Source organism: Leucoraja erinacea, chromosome 14 (assembly GCF_028641065.1).
Source record: "Leucoraja erinacea ecotype New England chromosome 14, Leri_hhj_1, whole genome shotgun sequence".
NCBI classification, from domain to species: Eukaryota; Metazoa; Chordata; class Chondrichthyes; order Rajiformes; family Rajidae; genus Leucoraja; species Leucoraja erinaceus.
In genome coordinates this window covers 32,819,397-32,846,659 of record NC_073390.1, presented here as the reverse complement: position 1 = coordinate 32,846,659, position 27,263 = coordinate 32,819,397, and the positions used below count along the sequence as shown (strand labels likewise).

The window sequence follows — 27,263 nt, the reverse complement described above, 5'->3', positions numbered from 1 at the left end:
CGGACCGACCAAGGCAGATAAATTGGCCTACATTTGTTGTTTTTCTTTGTATTTATGCTAAATCTCTATTTTACAAGATAATAACACAACAAACCTTAAATACTCAAAGTGCTGAAGTAACTATGTGGGTCAGGCAGCATTTCTGGAGAACATGGATAGGTGACATATTGTGTCAGGACTGTTCTTCAGTGCTTTAATACTTTCTTAAATACTTTCTCGATACTTCACTGCCTTCTGATCGCTTTGGTGTGATAAAGGAGCTTATGAACACGGCTCAGAAAAAAATATTTCATAACTTTTCTCCACAGGAATGAAGACCAATTTGATATCAATAATCTTAAAGTCAACTTGGCGTAGAAACATAGAAAATAAGAGGAGGCCGTTCGGCCCTTCTAGCCAGCACCGCCATTCAATATGATCATGGCTGATCATCTAAAATCATACCCCATTCTTGCCTTCTCCCCATATCCCTTGATTCTGTTAGCCCTAAGAGCTATATCTAACTCTCCCTTGAAAACATCCAGTGAATTGGCCTACACTGACTTCTGAGGCAGAGAATTCCACAGATTCACAATTCTCTGGGTGAAAATGGTTTTCCTCATTTCAGTCCTAATTGATCTACCCCTTATTCTTTACCCAGCTTCTCCAGCTATCATTTTTGCTGAAAACTCATCGGATGGAACAACACCTCACATTTCGCTTGGGTAACTTACACCCCAGCGGTATGAACATTGACTTCTCTAACTCAAAGTAGCCCTTGCTTTCCCTCTCTCTCCATCCCCTCCTCCTTCCCAGTTCTCCCACCAGTCTTACTGTCTCCGACTACATTTTATCTCTGTACCGCCCACTCCCCTGACATCAGTCTTAAGAAGGGTCGCGATCTGAAACCTCACCCATTCCTTCTCTCCAGTGATGCTGCCTGTCCTGCTGAGTTACTACAGCATTTTGTGTCTACCATTGTTGCTGAAAACCTTCATCGCAACAACTGTTAGAGTCAATCACTTTTGCACTCCCTTAAGGGCATCAACACCCTTCCTAACCTATGGTGACTTGAACTGCAGGCTATAAGTTACAGAGAAAGGTTGAATAAGTTAGGGCTTTATTCTCTGGAGCGCAGAAGGTTAAGGGGGGACTTGATAGAGGTCTTTAAAATGATGAGAGGGATAGACCGAGTTGATGTGGACAAGCTTTTCCCTTTGAGAATAGGGAAGATTCAAACAAGAGGACATGACTTCAGAATTAAGGGACAGAAGTTTAGGGGTAACATGAGGGGGAACTTCTTTACTCAGAGAGTGGTAGCGGTGTGGAATGAGCTTCCAGTGGAAGTGGTGGCGGCAGGTTCGTTGGTATCATTTAAAAATAAATTGGATAGGCATATGGATGAGAAGAGAATGGAGGGTTATGGTATGAGTGCAGGCAGGTGGGACTAAGGGAAAAAAGTTGTTCGGCACGGACTTGTAGGGCTGAGATGGCCTGTTTCCGTGCTGTAATTGTTATATGGTTATATGTTATATATGGTTATTCTCGTTGTGACCCAACCAGTGTTTTATAAAGACTCACATAATCTATTTGCCTTAAGCATAAACACCCTTTTTTAATACCGCCTCATCATCAATCTGCATATTACTCATTATCACTACCACCATGTTCAGAGATGGACATCAAGTGCTGCTGGAAAATAATCAACTTCTGCCAGCACAGTGAGATGTTTGTCAGGGAATGTTGCCAACTAGCCCATTCCACACCACAGGCGCATGTGCTGAGAGACTCACTGAAGCTTGGTGCAGCCAACGCCAAAGCTCTGTAGGGCAGGACCCACATACTAGAGAGGGGGTCCTTCCGCTGCTGGACATCGAGGGGCAAGAGTCTGGTGGGGACAACCCCTCAAACTAGAGAAGGGCTATCACTCCAGCGGGCCACATGAATGGCAAGGGTTTTTGTTTTGCTTAAAGATAGATGTGAACAGATCTAAATGCGCTATAGGTGCATCAAATAAGGAATACACTAATGAATGCATATTCACGCTGAGAACTTCACAGCCTGAAGACTTCCATTTATGCACAGTTGTATGCTTTGTTTTTGTTTTCTGTTTTTGTATAGTGCATTAAAATTTAATGTACATGATAGTGACAATTGGCATATCATAAATATATATTTGTATAGTGCATTAAAAAAAATGTGAATTAAAAAAATGTATAGGCACCATTGCCTTACTTGGAAAAGCTGATTACAATTATACGTCTCTACATGCATTCATAAACCACCCTACCCAGTAGATCTACAAAGTTACCTATCTATTTTGCCAGTAATTTCTCCTTTCTTCTTAAATTACTACTTATCTGCTCCCTTCAGTTTCTCACCAGGTACCTACTATTTAAAAGTAAGCCTGAACAGAGAGACTGGGAAAACGTAAGCACAGCCACTAAAGTAAAGAAGCGCTGATGTTGGATTGGGGCAAGAAGATAAAGAAGCCAAGTGAAATGATTTGCTAGAATCAGGAACACATGAAATTTCTCGCAAATAATTTCCGCATCCTCATAATTTATGAATACCACTGATCCAATATATAAATTATAAATTGTGAATGGGTTGCTATGATATCGAGTCTAAAGGGGTTATATTATTAGCATATGCTGCCATTAACTCCCTTGAGAATATTAAATGATGATCACAAATGTTTATAAAGTAGATAGTGAAAATACTCTCCACCACTGCAGGAGGCAACAACCAGAGGCGAGAAACAGAGAAAGGCCATTCACAGGTAGAATCAGTAAATGGTTCTTCAAGTACAGGCAAATGGATATCCTAACCTCAGCCACTGAAACAAAGTTCAGGCTCCAGGTTGGATCAGTTTGATGTTAGGTGTTTTTCTCAGGTAAGGCATATGGAATTAATTAAATTAAAATACAGATCAGCATGATCTAAGTGTAAAGCAAAGTGGACTCAGTGGATTGAATGCTGCTCCAATGTTAACCTCCTCCAGAATTATGAACCGGTCGGTCAGTGGGCCTGTCCTGGGCCTGACTCAAGTACAGTGTTCTTTCAATCTGTTACACTCGCTGGAATGTCCATTATTTAAAATCAATTAACTGACAATGCAACGTTGCTGGCACAGGGTGTTTCTCAACTGAGTAATGGCTTTGTAAATTACAGTTCCTGTTAAAAGGAACCAGCTGACATCCAGTCATTACAGCAGAATTACTTTCAGTCTTGCTCTATACCAGTCACCCTGGTCCTAACTCTGTGAGAGGAGGGTACCAAACGACAGCACTTAACGTCCAAGAGGAGGAAAGCAATGAGTGACAGTACTGACCCCCCCAGTTGGAGAAAAAAACCTAACTAAAGACGTTTACTCCCAGTGGGAGGAAACACAGAGTGATTCCCTTTTGCTGGAATTTATTTTAGTGATGCCACTGATTGGTGGAGAAAGCATTGAGTGATGCACTGACATCAAGGGAGGAGATTGCTGGGGCTCCAATGCAGGTGTTTCTATTTTTGTTCAGCATGGGTGAGGTAGCAGAAGACTGGAGGTTACACAGAAAAGCTGGAGAAACTCAGCGGGTGCAGCAGCATCTATGGAGCGAAGGAAATAGGCAACGTTTCGGGCCGAAACCCTCTCCTTCGCTCCATAGATGCTGCTGCACCCGCTGAGTTTCTCCAGCTTTTCTGTGTAACCTTCGATTCTCCAGCATCTGCAGTTCCCTCTTTAGCAGAAGACTGGAGATGGGCTAATGTTGTTCCCTTATTCAAAAAGCCAGAAAACTGCAGCCTGGTAAACCTTACTTCAATAGTACAGAAATTATTGGGGGGGGGGGGGGGGGAATTAATTAGGAAGAGTCAGTATATTTTATTTGCAGAGAAAATCCTGTCTCACAAACATAATTGTGCTTTAGTCAAGAATTAACTATGAAAATTGAAGATGGCAGGGCAGGAGCTGTAACTTACCTTCAGCAAACCTTTTGATGAAATCCCACATGGTAGGCTGGTTCAGAAAGTTAGGACACATTGGATCTAAAATGTTTTGGCAAACTGGGTCCACAATTGGGTTTTGATAGGAGGCAGAAGGTAGTGGATGAGGGACGGGTGGGATTGGTGAGATTTGTGCTGGGACTGGGATGAATAGGTGGACCGATTCGCAAGTTTGTTGATAACATAAAAATTGGTGGTCGTAGATGGTGAAGATGGTTGTGAAAGGATACAAAGAAAAAAGATTGGCTGAAAAATTGAGCGGAAGATGGAATTTAACCCAGACAAGTGTGATGTAATAGATAGAACATATAAAGGAAGTGGCAGGGACCTCGGGAGTGTTGATATACTGAGGGACCTTGGGGTGCTAGTTCATTACTCGCTGATATCAGTGACACAGGTGGATAGAATAGTGAAGAAGGCCCTATTAGGCCAAGGCATTGAGTATAAGAATTAGGATGTCATGTTACAGCTGCACAAAACATTGGTCAGGGTGCACTTGGGACTATTGTATACAGCACTGGTTGCCACACTACAAGAAGGATATAGGAGGATTAGAAAACAATGCAAAAGAGACTAATTGAAATGTTGCCTAGAATGTAAGGGTTTACTTATGAGGAAATATTAGGAAAGGCTTGGACCATTTTACATGGAGCGAAGGACATGACTCAGTAATTACCATTTAATGAATCTCTGGTAAGACCAGGATTTATTACCCATCACTATCTCCTCCAGTTGCCTCTGGAATGTGCGCAATCCTGGTGATGAACTTCCAACCACTGTGCTGTTACGTTAGGAAATTCCAGATTTTAACTAAGTGACAATGTAGGACTGGTGACGTATTTCTACAACGGAATGATAGAGAACTTGGAAACAAATTTGCAGGCAGTGGCGCTCCCACATGTTAACTAGCTCTATCCTGTTTAATCAAAGAGGTTGCAAATTTGTCAGCTGCTTTTGAAGAAGCGCTGATGGATTGCTATTGAGTACTTTGCAGATGGTACAACATGGAGGGAGCTGCTCGATGAGAAGGCGACCAATTGCAATGTGCAGACTTATCTCAAAAAACATCAGACTCACCTCCCAAATTCTTGATTTAGGAAATGAAGATAATGGAGGAACCAAGACAGCTAGTCCATTGCAATTTAACATAAAATCAATTATTTTCTAGATTACAGCCCAATACTTTGCCACATTCTATTCTCTCACCAATTACACTCTTTCCGCTACCCAACTCTGCTCTCTGTTCACTGCATCCTGATCTCACAGGAACAGCTTAGCAAAATATCCCCATCACTTATTCATTTCCTAAGTGCTCAAGAATGACTTACAATATTTTTCTTGCTGGTTTTAACTCTGAGTGGCATGATTTATATCAAGTGGGCCCAGGGGTTTGAAACATCAGTCTTAACAGAAAACACAGTGAAACAATTCTAAAAAAAAAAATGTAATTTAACAAAGGAAAGTGACAACGTATTTTTCTTTTTTCCTCTGCTGGAAATGTTGCTCATAATTTCTGAGTCATAGATCAAATGGCATGGAAACAGACCCTTATGCCTAACACATTCGTGCTCACCATTTAATTATCTACACTGCCCATTTTCCAGCACCTGGCTTGTAGCCTTCTGTGCCATAATATTTCAAGTGCATATCTAAGTACTCCTTAAATGCTGTCAGAGTACCTGGCTGCCATCACCTCTCAGGAAATACCTTCTGGATTTCAACCACGCTCCAGACGAATAAATTCTTCCTCAAACCTCTTATAAATCTCCTACTATTTGGCCTAAACCTTTGCCCTCTGCTTACAGACATCACTGTGATGTGGCAAAAGTTCCTCATTATTTATCTTATCTATGCTCCTCATAATTTTGTATACGTGAATCGGGTCCACCCTCGCTCTTCTCTTAGTCAGAGTCACACAACACAGAAACAGGCTCTTCAGCCCGACTCATCTTTGCTCTAAGGAAAACAAATCCAGTTTATCCAGTTTCTTCCCATGTGAAGTCCCTTTGATCGTGCCACTTTCAGAAAATAATCTGATCCATGGATGGCAAGTGCCGATTTCACAGTTGATGTCACCAATTTCACAGTGGTGGCATAGAGGTATTACAGCAATAGCGCCAACCAGGGAGAGACAGAGGCACCAAATGCAAAGAGCTAACCAGCATCTGGGCTGTGAAATCACCTTGAACATACCATAACATGTTGGTAATGATATTCAGATGCTCTGCGGTGACACTTATAGGGCCATTGCCCATTGAAACACGAGGCAGATCTTACGGTAAATTCTTTCTGCGAATGTTATAGGAGACATAGTGAATGGATGAATGGTTGAATTGCTCAGAATGGTCAAAGCGGAAACAAGGCTTACATAGAAACATAGAAAATAGGTGCAGGAGTAGGCCCTTCGGCCCTTCGGCCATTCAATATGATCATGGCTGATTATCCAAAATCGGTACCTCATTCCTGCTTTCTCGCCATATCCCTTTATTCTGTTAGCCTTAAGAGCTACCGGTATATCTAACTCTTTTAAATACATCTATATCTAACTCACTCTTGAATACATCTTAACTCATTTAGAAACGTCATCAGCTGCTGTCTTACCTGATGGTGCCTCTATGGCTTTTCCACTAGAGGTGTTAATCCCAGCAGAAGAATTACACTCATAGGAAACCACACTGGATGCTCCCGAGCTGCTGACCTTGCTCGGCCCTTCACCACTGTTCTGAGACGTCACCATGGATGTTACCTGGGAGCCAACGGAGATGATGCGGGTTGATTGGTTAGTAGCAAGCTGAACTGGAGATACCAGGAGGGATGGATGCTGTCCTGAGACCTTGACAATGGGTGCCGTGGACGATGCAGGGGTGCCAGGGCCTGCCAGCTCCGACTGTTAAAGGAACAAGAAATTAGTAGTGTCTTTCAGTAGACATGCTTTTTTTTAATAACAAATCTGAGCAAATCATTCTTAGACAGACACAAAGTGCGGGACTCACTCAGCGGACGAGAACTCCTTCAAAGTAGCATACCTGCCAACATTTGAAAATGAAAAATCTGAGTGCGTGGGTTGACGAAGTGCGAGCCATTATGGGTTGGGTCCAGGGGCCCGCCTTAGCTCCTGGATTTTAAGGCTGTTTTAGTAGGTTGCCGATATTACGATATATTCAGAGCTGCCAAGTTTTGTCAGAGCATGTCAGTATTCTAGTACCTGAAAATCAGTATTTTGCTGAGGAAATCAGTATTTATACGCGGTGCGATTTTGCTGAATCTTTTTGTTTTTTATGTGTGGTCATACCCATGTAAGAATACAAGAATGCATAACTTGTTTATTGTGTATTTGTAATAGTTTATTGCGTATTATATGTCATACCTGCTTTCTTGCATTTGTCCAGGTTTATCATTGAAAGTCAAGCTTAGAAAATTTCCAGCACACAACCAGTAATATAACCCCCAAAAGATAAATATTTCATGAAATAAATGACTTCATACAGCTAAAAAAATCTTTACAAAGAATATTACCTGAAATGTCTTTGCATAGCACTGTTTGCAAACAGCAGAGAAAAAATGCTGCTTCAGTAAGGGAAGCTGGTCGGTGATTGGCCGCAACGCCCCTCGGAGATTGGCCGCCAAGTGACCAGCGCATTATGTGATTGGACACAATGCCCTTAGAGATAGCGGCTGATTGGACGGGAATTTTAATGGTAGCTGGTCGGTGATTCGACGCAACCCCGGGAGACAGCGGTTGATTGGCCTCTTTTTTCCCCTCATTTCAAAATCGTACTGTTCTGATTTTTCACAGTATTTTAACAAAAATCGGAACAAATACGATAAAATCAGACTAGTTGGCAGGTATGAAGTAGGCATACCCTGAGGAGATTTCGCAGAGGAGCATTAAAGTGTAGATGCAAGGAACTGTAGATGCTACTTTGCCAAAAGAGACTCAAATCACTGTGCCCTTTTGGTCTGCTGCATTACTTTAGCACTTTTTTTTGGGTCAACCAACATCTGCGGTTCCTTGTGTCTACATTATTAAAAGAGAATTGTTTGCAAGCTCCGGTTGTACAATTATTGTGCTGTCATTCTTTGCCTTCCTCGGCCAGCCACCTCCCTCTTTAGTTACCTGTAGAGCCAAAGTCCCTGTGGATGCTGTTGTTGTTCCCGAGGCCGATGCTGCGAGGCTGGCCGCTGTGATGACCCCTCCAGTCACTCGCAAGGTGGTGGTGCCAGGCTGCGAGAGGGAAGTTGCAGAGAGTGGTCTTGTGGTTCCATCAGGTGAGGGAGAATGTACGAGCGAGGAAACAGCAGTTGAATGCAGAGAGGATGCCTGGGCACTAGGAACAACCTGCATTCAAAAGGACATTGTTGTTTTTTGACAATTTGTTTTAAATATATGATGGCATAAGCTTACAGTCATGTTGTCACTCTAAAAATGTCACTTTCCCAAGTAGTATGGCGGCACGGATTTTCTCTGAGATCTTTGGTTTCCTCCCATACTCCAAAGATGTACAGATTTGGAGGTTAATTGGCCTGGAATAAATGTATTAAAAAATAGTCTCTAGTGTCAGTTAATGTCAGGGATCGCTAGTCGGTGTGGATTAGTGAGCCGAAGGGCCTGTTTCTGTGCTGTATCTCTAAACTAAACTAAAATAGTGACGCCATTCATCACTGTATGGCTGCTCTATATCATCAACAACGAGCCAACTTGACACCGCCATAGAAGCAACAGAATTGTTGATTTCACCCTGTGGGTGATCCTGATCTCTGGGGATAGAATCTGCAATGCCTCAGTTTATATACCATGGTGAAACTCCTAAATAAACTAGGAATCTACAAAGAGGGGGAGATGAAGAGAAATGAGGAGAGTGGTAAGAGAAATCATTTTAAAAATGAGAAAAATAGAAAGTAAGTGAATAGTTAAGAGATCTAAAGATCAGGAGAGGTTTGTGACATCATTGGGAATATGAATGCTGAGTACATCAGTGTGTGCATAACCACATAGGCAAGGAGGAGCAGAACATCCTCAGATACTACTTTAAGGAGGAGAGAAACGCAGAAAACACAAAATTCCCGCAAGCAGATCTTCCTTTCCAGAATATGTACATAACTTCAACCAGGAAGCTCTCCCTTAAATCGTTCTTCCAGGCAAGATTTCAACTCAGCCATCTTGGAATTCATTACAGCAAGATGGAAGCTCTGGTATCATCTGATCCTTGTAAAAGCCTAAGAAATTTCTCTTCATCTTAAATCAATTTTTTATATGGAGCATTTAGTGTTGGTATGTTTTTACCTGACAAACATGAAATGCTTAAGGCAAAAATAAATATTTGATGCTTTTATGGAGCAAAAACCAAGTTGTTACAAAGGTAAGACCGTGGAGCAGTGAAACAAGGAGGACACGTGGAGCCATGTAATGGAAGGGGAGTGAATAGATATGTGGATGACAGAGGCAGTAAATGAAAGGTGATGGGGAGGTGGAAGGAGGGGCAGGCGAAGCTGGAGGTGATAAAAGGCTAGAAATGCTTGAATCTGATAAGGAAGGCGATAATGAGAACTGATCAGGGAGCCATCAGAAGATATGGGAGAAATTAATGCGACTAGTGGCGGGGTCCCATTTTGCAGCTGGTAGAAATTATGAAGGATGATATGCTGGATGCAGAGGCTTGTAAGGTTGAAACCAACTGTGTAATGGGTGCTGTTAACTCCATTTGGACAATAGGAAAGAATAAATAAGTTATTCATACTGCTTTGTTCTGTGAAGGCAAAAAGATTACATAACCTCATATTTTGCTTGAGGCAAGTTACACTGACATCAACCTTACTGCCTCCTGACTGCATGAACAGTTTTTGCCTTTAAGATAACTTCTGGATCAAATCAGTGCACCAAATACAACTGTGCCCCCTTATCTCAAGCAAGATATGGGTCAATGTCAGAAAACCACAATATTATTGATTGGACAGAATGCAGCATTTACCTGTGCAAACACTGCTTTCTGGGCAGTGGATACTCTGATAGCCTGTTGATGGGAGCTCGTGGAAGTTGATCCTTGCACTGGTATTCCTGGTATAGAACTACCAGGTCCATGTTTCACAGAGGCTTGAGGAACCGACTGGCCAACCAGAAATGTGCCCTGAAAGGAGAAAGGCTGTGGTTAGCAAAATCAGTTTGAAAGCGAGCGAATTGCAATTTCATGCCAGGAAACCACAAGGAAATTCAATGGTAACTTTCAAAACGAAAACATTCCCAGCCTATTGTGAAAGTGATTCTTCCAAAGAACTGGACGAAGCAAGATGGGCCTGGCTTCAGCATTGGTACATTCGTCCATTCTCTGCCCGGCCAAAGCTTTATACTCTTGTGTGTCACAAAAACTTTGACCACTGCAAATGAACGGAAGATAAGATTTGAGCAGATGTAATTTTAAATGAAGTACAGGTATTTCCCATATGAACAGATTTCAAGTGTCTACTTAAAATAATACCGATATTTCAAGGGTGTTTTCAGGTCATGGAAGTCAATCGCTTCATTCTACATTGAATCCTGGTGGGGTACATCTGCTCTTGGTAGAACAACTCTTGAGCAGGACATTCAGATTCCTGAAGCTATTCTGCCACTTATTTACATTGTTTAGTTTAATTTAGTTTAGAGATGCAGCGTGAAACAGACCCTTCGGCCCACCATGTCCGAACCGACCAGCGGTCACCTCACATTAACACTATCCTACATACACTAGGGACAATTTACATTTTTATAACAAGCCAATTAACCTACAAACCTGTACGTATTTGGAGTGTGGGAGGAAACCGAAGATCTCAGTCACAAGGAGAACTAAAAACTGCGTACAGACAGCACCCATAGACGGGATCGAACCGTCTATCGTTCTCTGGAGCTGTAAGCATTGTAAGGCAGCAACTCTACTGCTGCCGCACCGTGCCGCCCTAATTGTGATTGATTGGTGCTTCCATTTCACTGTCTTGCTTTTGCTCCACAGTCCTTACTATCCAAAGTTAATTAAAATCTATCATGTTCTCCAAATTTCGAATTGTCCTGTCATTCCATAATCTTTAGGAAGAGTGTTCCAGGCTGGTATTCTATATTCAGAGATAAAACGAAGATCGATGGAGTTGTTGACACTGTAGAGGGTAGTATTTGGCTACAGAGTAATATCAATGTTGAAATGGACTAAGAAATGGCATATAGGATTTCATCCACATAAATATGAGGTGATGCATTTTGGAAGTACTAATGAGGCTAAGACGTACAATCTGAATAGTAGCTTAAGGGAGTAGTGAGGAAGAGAGGGACCTTGGTGTACGTCCAAAGATCCTTGAACATGGCAACATAAGTAGATTATATGGTTAAGAAATCGTGTGGGGAAACTGGCCTTCAGTAGACATGGCAATCAATACAAGAACACAGAGGTTGTGTTCCAAATTTATAATTCTCCAGACCAAGTGCAGACCCATTGGGTCTGCTCTCCCAACGCAATATTCCAGCACTCACCCGTTCCCCCAACACAACCCGTTTGGCTTTTTATAAAACATTAATTATGAATCACCCGGAGGGGGTGGGGGTGTGGCACGACAGCTTGAGAGGCCATTGTGATTCATGCTTTGCGAACTGCCGTTGGAGCGCTGGAGTGTCCCTCCCTCCCGGTGGCCCGTCCTGCCTTGCGAGTATATTGTGACGTCACTTGAATTTTTTTCCAAAATGGGTGAGTTTGAAGAAATCGGGCTGTTTTTAAAATTTCAACGATTAATAACTTTGGAAATATAGGTGGAAATGCGACGGGAAGATGTTTATCGCCACCACGGGGAAAATGTGAGTAGGATGTGTGGAAATGGGAAGGCTGTGGCCTTGCGTTTGGAAGAAGATAGGAATAACCAGATTAACACACACACAGACACAAACAAGATGAAGACTTTTAGTTATATAGAGATTAGTCAAACTTCAGCTGCATGCTGTTCCAGTCACCACACTATACAAAGGATGTCATACTGCTGGAGAAGATGCAGAGGGGATTCACCTGGATGTTGTTTGGGATAGATCGTTTCAGTAATGAGGAGAGATTGGATGGTCTAGCTCTGCTTTTCCCTGGAACAGAGGACGTTAAGGGGGAAGGGGGAGGGCTTTTATAAGGTATATAAAATTATGAGGGGTAAACTAAAGGAATTATTTATCCATATCAGAGGTAGATAAGTATAAAGAACATAGATTTAGGGTAAGCAGATAGATTTAGGGTAAGCAGTAAAAGATATAGGAGGGGTGTGAGAGGGACCTATTGCACCCAGAGAGTGGCGAGTACTTGGAATACACTGTCAAAGAGAGTGGTGGAAGCAAAGTCGCTGACAACATTAATAAGTTTCTAGATCTCCTAGTATTAAGTAAGCAAGCTTTAGGGCCTGAATGGCATACATCTGTTCCTAGGTTAATCACTTAGTGCATTCAAATTAATCAATCAAAAGCCCTTTTGTTGTCATGGGCCCATTTAATAGCAGTGGACGGTGGTGGGCAGCAGTCCTGGAACTGACCTGAGGTGTCTGCTTGAGAATGTATGAGGTGTAGCCCAGTTGCTGTGGTAACCCACCAACCACAGTGCCCTGAATGCTGCCAGTCGTGCTCGGTGATGTTCCCGGTAGCTGATGCCCTGTGAAACAAACAATGTCAGATGGTTAACCTCAACCGAAAGTCTGCAAAACAATTGATCCAATTTGCAGGAATTAACAGTGAGCAGCAAAGAAAATTTACAAAGTCTGCATGACATATTTTTTGTTGTTGAGTTCGGAATAAAAATGATCACTGTTATTAACCTTACTCATTCAAAGGGCTCTTTTTTTTCACTCTAGCAAAGACTTCAGCAATAAAATTATTCATTACTGATAATTGTACTACTGGAACCCCCGCATGGAAGATTGCCTTCAAGTGGATTTCACACTTAATAGCAGGGAAGTCTGTACAGGAAGGCAAGACAACACAGAGCAAAGAAATCCAAACACTTAAAATGGTACAAGCATTCCGAAGCCATGAATGCCACAGTAAGCAAATCCATCATACTTGTTACAATTTCAACTGTCAGGCCACAGTTGGTGTATTGCGTAGTTTTGGTCCGTTACCTAATAAATAGGAAACAGCAGGTTTGGAGGCAGTCCAAAGGAGATTCGTCAAGCTAATTCCAGGGGTGAGAGGACTGCCCAATCAAGAGACACTGAACGTCAGCTGTACACTCTTTGAAGTTTTAAACTGCAAAAAAATCCATCCCATAATATCACATGTTTATCAGGGGCTTCTGCATAGAAGGCCAAATGAACTTTGAGGTGGGTAATGTAACTCTGCTCTGAAATTTGATACAAACAGCCCAACAAAGAAACAGTCTGCTTTGGCATCTTACCTGCTGGATTGGCAGCCCGCAGTATGGCTCCCTGGGGTATTAACAACAGCTTGCCTTTGCCAGAGGGGTTTTTGCTGTTGGTTGTTAGGTAGAGTTTGGTCCCTGGGGGTAGATTGGCCAGATTGGCCAAGTTGGTTGCTGGAAGCTGCAATGTGGCCATAACTAAAGATCAGAAAACAAAGTGTGAAAGAAGCACTAGCTAATGTTAGTATTTCATATGTATAATTTACTTCATATAATATGTACATTATTTAAACAAGGTTGACTGCATCCGACAATCGGGTTTAATTATCCCGAACTATGGATGGACCTCACCTAATATAATCAAGCTCCCTACACGACTGGTTTAAAGAATTCAGGTTGTAAAAGGTTTCTGGTGACACCCTTCTGGTAATCTTGAAACATACCCAAAGCACACTTTTTAAATTAATGGATAATGACCTTCCTATGAAATATAAAAATTGATGCAGTGTACAGACATACCAGCTGGAACGTCAAGGCTCCCACCCATTAGATTTAACATCAACCCTAATGAAGTGCCTGAAAGATTGGTAATGGCCAACATTTGCACCTGTCTTCCAGCAAACAAGATTACCTGCAATTTGTCAACAGAAAAAGCAAGTGATCATAGATTCTCTTTCTCTGGAACTACATTTAGCCCTGGTTCACAGTGAAAGTAAGAACACCCATGTCAGGATGCTATTCATTGACTACAGCTCAGCCTTCAAAACCATAATATAGAATAAGCTCACCCCTAAATGTGGATCTTGGCCTTGAGGCCACCATCTAAACCTGGCTTCTGGACTTGCTGACTGGCAGATCTCAGTCGGTATGAATTGGTCAGATCATTAACTCCACTCTGACCCCCAACACTGATGCCCCTTTGGGTTGTGTGCTCAGTCCCTTGCTTTACTCCCTGTGCACAGATGACTGTGTGGCCGAGTACAATGCCAACACAATGTTTAGGTTCACCGATGATACCACTGTTATCGACCAGGTCTACAACAATAATGAGACAAAGTGCAGGAAAGAAAGTAAGAAACTAATGTCACAAGGTCAGCCCTTAATATCAGCAAGTGGTTATTGATCTAAGAAAACGAGGAGGTGAATAAAACCCTGTCCTCATCATCGGAGGAGCTGTAGAGATGGTCAACAACTTCAAGTTCTTATGCATCCACATCACCAGCAATCTAACATGGTCTCCTATCACACAGATGCAGTGATCTAGAAAGCACATCAACGTATTTACATTGTTAGGCATCAAGGTGATCCAGGGCTAAATGCAGTGCAGGAGAAAGAGAATATATGTTGACTTACTTTATATGTGCACAAATTACAGGTAATCTTGTTTGCTGGACGATTTGGCATGCCATGATATCCACTCAAACTTCTACAGATGTGCTATAGAAAGTATTATATCAGGATGCATCACAGCCTGATATGCCAACTGCGCTGCTCTTGTTTGCCTGAACCTACAGTGGGTGGTGATACAGCCCAGTCCACCACAGCCTCAATACTTCCCTCCATCCAGTTCACTTGCTTTAGGAGGACTGGAAGTATCGTCAAAGATCCCTGGCACGCTGGCTAAATTTACTTTTTTCTCTCCCACCTTCTGGGAGGAAAATACAGGAGCTTGAAAGGTCTTGCTCACATATTGTTTATTCTAAATCTCTTTCACTGAGGTATCAGTTGCTTCTTAGAATATCTTGTACAGTAAAATTCGATTTCAGTTTTCTATTTATGAAGCTTTAATCAACGTGTGGAGTCTATTGATGAAGGCAGTATGGGACTTCACAGTCACGTTTCGGGCCTGTTTCTGGCTGATTACCACATACGTGTTGTGTGTATTTGTTAGTTGTGCTCATGATAATACCGATATGTTTTACTTCTCTGCGTTGCAGTGAATAATATCACAGATGAACCAGAGATTAAACATTAATTTGGATAAAGCTTGGATTTGACAAATTAAACCACTAATCTTAATGAATGGGGGCAAAAAAAGCTTAAATTTTCTGTGGCAGTTGCTATATTTATCTCCTTAGCACACTTTTAGTTCCATGGCTAAAGGACACCTAAACCCATGTCTGCCTTCATCAGTCAGAGTATTAAGTATAAAAGTTGGGAGTTCATGTTGCAGTTGTATGAGACATTGGTGAGACCGCATTTAGAATATTGTGTTCAGTTCTGGGCACCGTGTTATAGGAAAGATATTGTCAAGCTTGCAAGGGTTCAGAAAAGATTTACGACAATGTTGCCAGGACTAGAGGGTGTGAGCTACAGGGAGAGGTAGGCTAGGTTTCTATTCCATGGAGTGCAGGAGGTTGAGGGGTGATCTTATAGAGGTATACAAAATCATGAGAGGAATAAATCGGATAGATGCACAGTCACTTGTCCAGTGTAGGGGAATCAAGGACCAGAGGACATAGGTTCATGGTGAAGGGGAAAAGATTTAATAGGAATCCGAGGGGGGTAACTTTTTCACACAAAGGATGGTGGGCGTATGGAACAGCTGCCAGAGGAGATAGTTGAGGCTGGGACTATCCCATCATTTAAGAAACAGTTAGGCAGGTACATGGATAGGACAGGTTTGGAGGGATTATAGACCAAGCGCAGGCAAGTGGCACTAGTGTAGCTGGGACATTGTTGGCCGGTGTGGGCAAGTTGGGCTGAAGGGCCTGTTTCCACGCTGTATCACTCTATGACTCTATGGCATCCAATTTGCATTCCCTCTCTTACAGACACCATGGCATCAGCCATTTGCGAGGGACTAAAAAGGTCAAGAGTGTGACAGTTCGCGGAGTACTCAAGCTTTTCTGTGGTCACAGATATGACTTCAATGTGAAATGCTGCCTCTCTGGTGTCAATATTCCAGCTTATTCTGGAGGGAGAGGAAGAAAAGCTAGAGACTGTGGTCCACATTGGTACCAACAACATTGTTAAAAATAGAATTGAGGTCTTGTAGTCAAATTTTAGGAAGTAAAGGGCCTGTCACACTTTGCAATTTTTTTCGCCGACTGCGAGCGTCTGTGACTGACGCCCATAGTTGTACGACATACATGATGACGTATGCCGTCCTGCAGGTGACGCCCGGTTAGGGTTAGGGTTAGGGTTAGTGTTCTGGTTAGGGCTAGGGTTAGAGTTTCTTCCTGCACTCCAAAGGCACACAGGTTTGTAGGCTGATAGGCTTGGTATAAGTATAAATTGTCCCTAGTGTGGGATAGTATTAGTGTGTGGGGATCGCTGGTCGGTGCGGACTCGATGGGCCGAAAGGCACTGTATCTCTGAACTAAATGTGACACAGGGGCCCCAGGGTTTGGTCTCGAACCCCCAATATTCTGCCTGCTCCGCATGGGAACTAAACCGTTGGCCACGAGTTGTCCCAGAGGCAGATCTCTCTTCCAATGGTCTCTCCAAACCCCCAGAGGCAGTGGGCTTTTCAACTGGGTGCAGGCAATGTTGTCAATGTGCCAGTGCCACCCACCTGCTCCGGCCACTGAGTCTAAATACCCACCACCCATTTTGAAGCAAGGTGAGGGGAGGGGAGGGGGGGGAAAGAGGAGAGAAGTTCAGTCTACACTCACTGAATCCATCCCTGTGAAAAGTTAGAGACAGTGATTGGATCTGGAAGTGGATCAATACATCTGTAAATAAAACGGAATGACTCAGGCATTTTTTCATTTGCACAATTGATTTTATTATATTAATTTTAATATATTAATGTTTAAAATTGCATTGAAGGAAGAATATTTTACAGCCTATCTGTGGTCCCTAACCCTAACCCTAACCGGGCGTCATCCGCAGGACACCATATGTCAGCGTGTAACATGGCGCACTACATGATGAGACACCCAGATGTTGCACCTGGATTTTGAACATTCCAAAATCCAGGGTTGTCAGGGAGATACCACGCATCACCATCGTCATGACCCAACCAAACACGACAACCTCTTTTCAGGCCGAAAATGCCGCCCAAGTGAGACAGGCCCTTTAGGGGCGAGATAAAGGAAGATCTCAAAAACAATTATCACCAGATTACTGCTCATGCTTTGTATCAGTGTGTACAGAAATAAAATGTGTGCCTTGAGAGATGGTGCAGGGCAGAGGGCTTTAGATCTTGGAGCATTCAGACTAGATCTGGGGAAGGTATCTCAACAAGACCAGGAAGATATTGTCATGCAGTTTGCTAGATCTGATGGGGAGAATTTATATGTCCATCATCTACGTAGAAAGAAGACATTGAATTGTGATGAATAAATTCCCTTTGACAGCACGGTCTTCAACTACCTCCATCACTTCGATCAAATTTAGACTACTTTAATGCTAATTGGATTTGTGCTGGGGTATTGTTTCGTCAAGGATATACCTGGCAGTTTTCCACAAGTTTTGATAGATGCCAGTGTAGCAGCTGCACTTGGGCCGCTGGGCTACAGATGCAGATAGTTCTTGTGGACATGTCTCCAGGAGTATAGCCTTTTCTGTATACAATGTTCCCAACTCAATCTTGATATTACATGGTGAGTTAAATTGGCAAAAGACTGGGTTCTTTAATGGTGAAAATCTCAGGAGGCAATTGAGATAGCATCCAATTGACATTTCTGGCTTAAATCAGTTTGAATGCTTCAGTCAGATCTTTAGCATGCATTCCCATGGTTGATCTTTATAATGGGAATATTTTCTGAGCTGCCTTTTTAAATTAACTATTTAATTACACATCACCATTCATGATTGGACAAACTGGACTGCAGAGAAGACTCACAGAAAAAAAGAGAAAGAAAGTAAGATTTTATTGGAAGCCTTACATAAGTCTCTTTCTAAAGTTGTGCAGAAATTAAACAAGCATGCAGATAGGCCAATGGCATTTTAATGGGCAACTTTAATTTATTGAAAGAATGAACTTTAGTGACAGAAAATTAATGAATAGGTGGAATGTTTTTAGGATAGTTTCTGAACAACAAAATGTCCTAGAACTTCGAGTCAGATCATGCTAGAAATTAATGAGTAATAAACAGGTAATTGAGACTTTGAAAGTGTGTGAGCATTTATCTGATAAACATTATAACATTGTTGGGATCAATATGCTGTTGAAAGGGAAAACATTATACTACTATTACTACTACTACTACTAATACACAATAAACAGAATGCATCTGTTAAAGAGTATCAGATTAGAACTTAACTTAAAGTAGAAGCAGTTTTAACTATGAGCATTACAAGTTCTATTTGCCAAAAGAGCATTCCACCTGGGAATGACTAAGGGAGCAAGGAACATCATATAACTTAAAGGAAAATTATACATAAGTTAAAAAGAATTATACCGATGCTACCAATTGGGAGACGTACGCAAGTCAAAGGAGCAGAATTAGGCCATTCGGCCCATCGAGACTACTCTGCTGCAACAACAGATGGCAAAAAAAAGTGCCAGCTACAAAGAAAATACGTAAGAAAATTAGCAATACTTTGATGTAAAAAAACAAAACAAAAGACAATTATATATAAGGTAAAAGAGGGTAGTTAGAGTGTTAAAGGATCATTAAATGCCCAACATCGCATGAAAACTAATAGTGAATTAAGGGATTGAGATTCAACATAATTAATAATAGCAAAGAAAACAAAAGCATCGGGGAATGGTGAACCTCGAGGATTCTCAAGCCAGGGTTTTCGAAAAGAACAAATGAAACTTGACTGTAGACAAAAATGCTGAAGAAACTCATCGGGTGAGGCAGCATCCGTGGAAGGAAAAATGCGACGTTTCGGGACTAGACCCTTCAGATTGATGTGGGAGACCCGGTTGGCTATTGCGAACCGAGCGGAGGTGTTGGGCAAAGCGATCGCCAAGCCTACGCTTGGTCTCACCGATGTAGAACAGCTGACACCTAGAGCAGCGGAAGCAATATATGAGGTTGGAGGAGGTGCAGGAGAACCTCTGTCGCACCTGGAAAGACTGATTGGGTCCTTGAATGGAGTCAAGGGGGGGAAGGTAAAGCGACAAGTGTAGCATTTCCTGCGGTTGCAAGGAAAAGTGCCAAGAGAGGGGGTGGTTTGGGTGGTAAGGGACGAATTGACCAGGGAGTTACGGAGGGACCGGTCTCTGCGGAAAGCCGAAAGGGGAGGAGATGGGAAGATGTGGCCAGTGGTGGGATCCCGTTGGAGGTGGCAAAAAATGTTGGAGGATTATTTGTCGTATGTGACGGCTGGTAAGGTGGAAGGTGAGGACAAGAGGGACTATGCCCTTGTTACGATGGGGAGTGAGCGCAGAGTTACTGGGTATAGAAGAGACCCCGGTGAGAGCCTCATCTATAGTAGAAGAAGGGAACCCCCGTCCCCTAAAGAATGAGGCCATCTCAAGAATGAAACTTGACGTAATCAACTGAAGTTCAGTTGCATTACTTTAAATTTGAAAGTTACACATCACTCAATTTTGGTTTTAACATGTGGTTAAAGTGCACATTTGCAGATTTCATTAAAGGGTATTTTTATACATTTTGGTTTCACCATGTAGAAATTACACAGGAAGAAGAATCAAATGTTTAAATTTGCTGATAACATAGAGATAGGCATTGTTATAGACAGAAGCATTCGATTACCGAGTTATAACAATAAATTGAGTGAATGGAAGAAACAAAGGCTAATAAATTGCAATGTAGGCATGTGAGAGTTCATTCGCTTTGGATCTCAAAGGAACAGATGAATTATTTTCTGAATGCTAGACACCCAATATCACAGCGCCACTGTCAGGGTTTCACATATAAAGATGAAATTGTCATGGACAGGGACAGAAAGTAATCAAAAGGCTGAATTGAATGCTGTTGAATTAGCGGACATGAATACAAAGTGCTTGTGTTCAAGCCACAGCCACAAAAAACTCTGCATTACTCTGAGATCTTGCCGCAACAATCTTAGGAAGATCAGCCTTGGACTGGGTGTAAAACGATTATTAGAATAGCCCATGGACTCTATGGGTTAAATTAGAAGGAGATGGTGCATAAACTGGGGTTGTATTCCCTGATATAGATGACTGTGTTGATCAAAGTTTTCAAGTTCAAATTACATTTATTGTCACATACACCAATTGGTGCAGTGAAATTTGAGTTACCATGCAGCACACAAATAAGATAAACACAACACTATAGAACTTAACATAAAACATCCCCCACAGCGGAATCAACATTTCCCACTGTGAGGGAAGGCAACAAAGTTCAGTCATCTTCCTCTTGTTCTCCCATGGTCGGAGCCTATCGAGTCCTCCGCAGTCGCCGCAACGGCGGCTCGATGTTTCAGGCCCTCTCGCCGGGATGATCGGACGATCGGAGCTCCGGTGTCGGAACGGAAGAACACTCTCAGCGGCTTGGAGTTTCCGAATCGGCCGCTTCCTACCGGAAACCACAGACCGAGTTGGGCAGAACTCCAACACTGGCGATCCTCGGCAAAAGATCCCAGGCCTCCGCGATGTTAAAGTCAGTGCCGCCCGCAGGTGGAAGCTCCGCAGACCACAGCTCCACGGTGTTAAAGTCGGCAGGCCCAACACTCCAGGGTTCCAACACGGCGCTCCCGATAAGGCATGGCCCGCTCCACAATGGAAATTCAGTGTAGCGCCGCTGCTGAAGCTCTGGCCGGTGTCCGGCAGGAAAGGCCGCTCCAATCCAGATAGTAGGCCGCGAGGGGGGGGGGGGGGGGGGCGAAGACGCGGCTTGGAGAAAGGACGCATCCTCGGCCAGGTAGTGTCTGAGACGACGGTTTCCCCCCTACCCATAAAAAAGACTAAAAGTCCTCCAAAAACAAACTTTTAGACTAAAAATAACAAAAAGGATGAAAGGACAGACTGCTGCTGGCGAGGCTGCCACACTCGATGGCACCACCACTCGAAAACTTTAAGAGTAATTGATGGTGTAGATAAAGAGAAACAAGACTACCAAGGTGGTTAATAGTGGGTAAATATGTAATTCTCATCTACCATGAACAATAAATTCTAATTAAACGTTGTTTAATCATTTTTTGTTAATCCACGGTATTAGTTCGGAAAAAGCAGATAGTTAGGTCACAGATCAGAGTTGATCGCACTGAATGACAGACTGACGAGGGATGCTTCACCTGTTTCTCTAAGATAATATCTTGTATTAGATATTATTTAAACACGGCTGGTTGTAAATAATGTTTCTTATATAAGAGCTGTCATGATCCAAGCAAAGCAGAGCTCGTCTCAAATAGATTACATTCTGTGCAAGTATACATTTCCTTCTGTTTATTCTGGAATTCTGTGTAACAAGGATGCGTCCCAGCAAATAAACACGGTCATTTTTGTCTGAAGTAAATGGAGCAATTACTGCACCTTAACTGCATCAATGGTCATCACTTTTGGCTGAGTCTTGTTTGAAATATGAGTAATTTAACTGAGCTGCGATTGCATGTTTTCAGTAGAACACAATGTAAACATGCAAGGATTCCCAAACCCGATTTTCCTACAAAAGAAAAGTATGTATCCCTTTTGTAGGAAATGAGATCTAACTTCAATCTCTCCAAGATCTCTCTTCATAACTAAAATGCTCCATCCCTGGAACATCCTGGCGAATCTTCTCTGCAACTTCTTCAATGCTATTACATATTTCCTATAATATCACCAGAACTGCAGTTCCCCAGCTGAGATATGGCCAATGGTTTATAAAGTTGGAAAATAGCCTCCCAGCTCTTGTATTCAATGCCTTGACAAATGAAGGCCAGTAAACCATTTTACTCATCTGTGCTGCCAACTCCAATGATCTTTAGACTTACATGCAAAGGTCACTCTGTTCCTCAAAACTCCCTTGGACCTTACCATTCATGGTTTATGGCCTAGCTTCATTAGCCTTACAAAATGCATCATCTCACCTTTAGATTAAACTCCATCTATCAAATTTCAACCCACTTCACCAACACATCAATGTCAGCCCAAAGCTGCCCCCTACACTGTCAATAATTCTAACAATCTTTATGCCATCTGAAAAATTACTGATCATGCCTCCTACATTAATGTCCCCCTCCACCAGCTTTATCACCATATCCCTTGCTTCCCTTAGCCCCAAGAGCTAAATATAACTCTCCCTTGAAAACATCCAGTGAATTGGCCTTCTGTGGCAGAGAATTCCACAGGTTCACAACTCTCCGGGTGAAAATGTTTTCCTCATCTCAGTCCTAAATGGCCTACCCCTTATTTGTAAACTGTGACCCCTGGTTCTGGATACCCCCAACATCAGGAACATTTTTCCTGCATCTACCCTGTCCAATCCTCTAAGAATGTTACATGTTTCTGTAAGATCCCCTCTCATCCTTCCAAATTTCAGCAAATACAAGCCCAGTCGACCTATTCTTTCATCATACGTCAGTCCCGCCATCCCGGGAATTAACCTGGTGAACCTACGCTGCACTCTCTCAATAGCAATAATGTCCTTCCTCAAATTAGGAGACCAAAATTGCACACAATACTCCAGGTGCGGTCTCACCAGGGCCCTGTACAACTGCAGTAGGACCTCCTTGCTGCTAAACTCAAATCCTTTCACAATGAAGGCCAACATGCAATGAAGGCTTTCTTCACTGCATCCGGGATACTCTAGAGTGAGTCTCATCTCAGTTCCAATTGTGCTCCAAGAGGTCTGGCAGGAACTGCAGCTGGACACACTTGTACACCCGGCCTGCTCTGGACTTTAGTGGCGTCACCCAGTGAGATTTTCTAGACTATTTAATATTATTCTTATACATGAACACACATTTAATTCACTTTTTTTTTTAAGATGATATACAGCACTCGAATATTTCAAATTATTCTTGTAAACTTAAAAGGAGTTTGTAAAAAAAGGACCCTGTGGATTTTAAACAGATTACAGGAAACAGGGTTCCATTGAGCTTATCGGGACGATGGGAAAAAGGGTTTGATGCATATAAAGAGAATGTGGGAAACGGGACCCATTTCAGCTCAAAGGGAATCCTAGAAACATCACCTGGTGAGCCAGATACCAAACCAACAGGATTTCTGAACAGTTGGATAGCAGATCAGGAGAGTTTCACTGTACATGAAAAACATATTATGACACACAGCAGTATTATGTAACAGTAGTGTAATTCTGCAATATTAAGCATATAACTGAGTCCTTTTGCAGGCTGTAGTTTGAAAATTCAGCTTTCATTTTACTGGGTTGCCACCTGCTGGCTATCACATATTCGACAGGGCTTGCTTGAACTACAGATGCCCACTGCAGATCTGCATTCCCCATGCCTCTGATCTGTGAACAGGCATGAATATATGCTGGAGTAACTCAGCGGGACAGGCAGCATCTCCGGAGAGAAAGAATGTGTGACGTTTCGGGTCAAGACCCTTCTTCAGACTGATGTCAGCGGAGTGGGCAGTACAGAGATAGAATGGTGTCAGATACAGTAGGACTGGTGGAGAGAGAGGGAAAGCAAGAGCTATTTGATGTTATATAAGTCAATGTTCATACCGCTGGGGTGAAAGCCACCCAAGCGAAATATGAGGTGTTGTTCCTCCAATTTGCACTGGGCCTCACTCATAAAGGAGGAGGCCCGGGCAGAAAGGTCAGAATGGGAATGGGAGGAGGAGTTAAAATGCTTCCCCTCTTTAACTTCACAGGAGGACCTCCTTGCCCCTAAACTCAAATTGTCTTACAATGGCCAACATGCCATTAGCTTTCTTCACTGCATCCGGGATACATCTTCATTCAGGATGCGTGAGTCTTGTAAACATGAAATCATGATTTCAGAGCCAACATTTTCCCGTATAAATGAAGAGCAGAGATTGCAAATCCACCGAATCCTGGATGGCAGGGTGTATGGGGAATTTTTAAAATCATAGAAGGCATAGAGCTCTGAAAACATGGGATGTCCTTCAGGAGTATAGAGCGTGTAGGGAATGTTTAAGAAATTAAATAGTGGGGCAAAGAAGGGCCATGCAACAGGCAAAGGGTATTTGTATATTAGGAGCAGGGATGTTACCAGGGAAAGAGTAGGGCACATTGGGGACCAAAGGAACCATCTGTGCATGGATTGAATGATTTTGGGCAAGGTGTCAAAGGAAAACTTTTCATTTGCATTCACAAAGGAAAAATACATTGTCATTTAAGATTTCAGTAGGGACTTAAATTCTGGAGCAAATAAAATTAAAACAGAGGAGCTATTCGATGTCCTGGAAAACTTAAAGGTGGACAAATCCCCAATGCCTGATGAGATGTATGAGAGGCTGTGATGGGGAGCAAGGGAAGAGATTGCAGGGGTTTGACGGAGATACTTGAATGTTTGCTGGCCACATATGTACTGCGAGATTACAGGCGAAGGACTGCAAATGTGACACCTATATTCTAAAAGATAGCTATGATAAGCAATATAATAACAGGCCAGTATTGGGGGGGAAAATGTAAGGGACAAGATAAATCTACACTTGGAAAGACTGGAATTGCTCTGGGATAGTCAACACAGGTCTGTTGACGCAAATTGTCATCCACGATGGGCCACAACGTCTGGCCATCCATACTCCAAAGTTTTCTTGACATCCTTAATTGCAGGGACATCAGCTATTGTTCAAGCTCATCCAGCTGATGACACATCCTGCTTCTATGACTGTCCAGGGTACAGTAAGTTTTAGGAATTCCCACAAGCTGGAAGATCTACATCCCACACATCTGAGATCCCACATTATGCCTCTAATCAATTAAAAAAGAGAAGTGGTGGGGAGGTTACCAGAAGGACTTATGAAAGGCAGGATTGATTTACATCTGGAATAGCAAGAACTGATAGCCAGTTTAGCTTTGCGCATGACTCACAAATTTGGTTTTACTGCATTTGGAATATTATGCTAAGTTCTCCTCACCACACTAAAGGAAGTGATTAAGTTTGAGAGGGTGCAGAAGAGACTCAAGGATTTTGCCTGGACTAGAGGGCTTGCATTATAAGGAGAGCCTGAATAGGTTGCAACAGTTTTTGCTGGAATGAAGGAGACTGAAAGGAAGTGGTTTATAAAATTATGAATGGCATAAATGTGCTAAAACTAGAGGCCATGTGTTTAAGGTGAGAGGGAGGAAGATTAAAGGGATCTGAGGGGCAAATTTTCCAATCAGATGGTGGTGGGTATATGGAACGGGCTGCAAATGGAGGTTATAGAGGCAGGTACTTTTACATAAAAAAAAACATTTGAATAGGAACATGGAGAGGAGACATTGATTGGGATATGGGCTGATCACAGACAAATGGAGTTAGATAGACATCTTGGTCAGCATAAGTCGAGTCAAAGTGCCTGTTTCCATCCTGTATAACTATGAATATTCTTAAAACTACTTTTATTAAATTAGTTACAGTTTTACTTATCCTGACGGAACTTGTGAAATGCCTTCATCTCTGTTTAAATCAAATGTTTATCATAACTCACTGCCGGACCCTGTTGCCTAAACTCATGTTAAATTCTGTTCTCAACCCTAATGAGCTTAAAAAAGAGCCTTGGTCATTTTAAAAGAAGTGTGAGAATACAGTCTGGCGAGTAAAAGGAGCATGAGACAAGGGTTCAAGTGAGTTTAACGAAGCATGGGAGAGAGTCCCTGTGAGGGTAAATGAGCATTCAGTTTTAGGAGTAAACAATGTCAAAGTCCTTCAGGGTAAGTAAAACAATAAACAATTTAATAGTACTGATATTTTAAGAATGTTCTTTCTGCTAGTTAACGGAACAAATTGAGGTACGGCAGGGCACCCAGACCCAACGACTGCAATTCCTACGGCATGTGGGAATCCCGGCCAAGAAATCCCTGACCAAGGAATAATGAAAAGGAGAAAAGAGATGCAAAAAGGACTGAGAGATGAATACGACAAGAATAACAATTAACAATCTGTTAATAAAAACCAGACATAGAGAGAAATATATTAAACATGGTTAGTGAGCCGCAGACAATGTCAAGGAAATAACAAAGCAGGCAGGAAAAAAAGAGCAGGATTGGGTTCTAAATATTCCTGGATACAAGAATCAAGAGTGTTTATTTGTCAGGGGTAGACACAAAATGCTGGAATAACTCAACGGGTGAGGCAACATCCAGGGAGAGAAGGAATGGGCGACATTTCGGGTCAAGGCCCTTCTTCAGACTGATGTCGGGTGAAGGGGCGGGACAAAGATAGAAAGTAGGTGGAGACAGGCACATTAGATGCAACCAAATATATATACAGGCACATGTATATATACGTTTACAGGCACATTAGATGCAACCAAATATATATTATAAATTATGTTATTCCTTGCAATCTAGAGCATGAAAGTGCAAACAAATTGTAGAGCAACCAGAACATATGATGAGCATTTGACAGCACTTAATCTCCAGCAAGTAGAGAATGAAACTTACCGAATAGTGAAAGGCCTGGATATAGTGGATGTGGAGAGGATGTTTCCACCAGTGGGAGAGTCTAAGACCAGAGGTCATAGCCTCAAAATAAAAGGACGTTCCTTTAGGAAGTAGATGAGGAGGAATTCCTTTAGACAGATGGTGGTGAATCTGTGGAATTCTTTGTCACAGAAGGCTGTGGAGGTCAGGTCAATAGATATTTTTAAGGCAGAGATAAATAGATTCTTGATTAGTATGGGTGTCAGGGTTATGGGGAGAAGGCAGGACAATGGGGTTAAGAGCGAGTGATAGATCAGCTATGATTGAATGGCAGAGTAGACTTGATGGACCAAATGGCCTAAATCTGCTCTATCACTTATGACCATTGTAGTGCAAAGTCCGTATTGGTTCAGAGCTGAGAGAGCGTTGTGGTTAGGGTTGTGCAGGATTGTTCTGAGCTGAGGGAGGGTTGTTCAAGAACCTGATGGTTGATAGGAGGAAGCTGATCTTGAACCCAGAGGTAATGATTCACAGGCTCCTTCTTGTGCCTTCTTCCCGATGGTAGCAACAAGAAAAG

General features: G+C 42.4%; 1 protein-coding gene across 7 annotated transcripts in view; it reads right to left on the bottom strand.

The window, feature by feature from the left end:
* yeats2 (YEATS domain containing 2) overlaps window positions 1–27,263 on the bottom strand; it is a 118,092-nt gene that overhangs the window by 18,886 nt on the left and 71,943 nt on the right. For all 7 annotated transcript variants that reach the window (XM_055646103.1, XM_055646100.1, XM_055646106.1 and 4 more), the window contains 5 exons: window positions 13,350–13,511; window positions 12,493–12,608; window positions 9,939–10,094; window positions 8,087–8,308; window positions 6,571–6,856 (listed from right to left, as the gene is read on the bottom strand). In XM_055646103.1, the coding sequence (XP_055502078.1) occupies window positions 6,571–6,856; window positions 8,087–8,308; window positions 9,939–10,094; window positions 12,493–12,608; window positions 13,350–13,511 (942 nt within the window). The remainder of the gene's footprint in view (window positions 1–6,570; window positions 6,857–8,086; window positions 8,309–9,938; window positions 10,095–12,492; window positions 12,609–13,349; window positions 13,512–27,263) is intronic.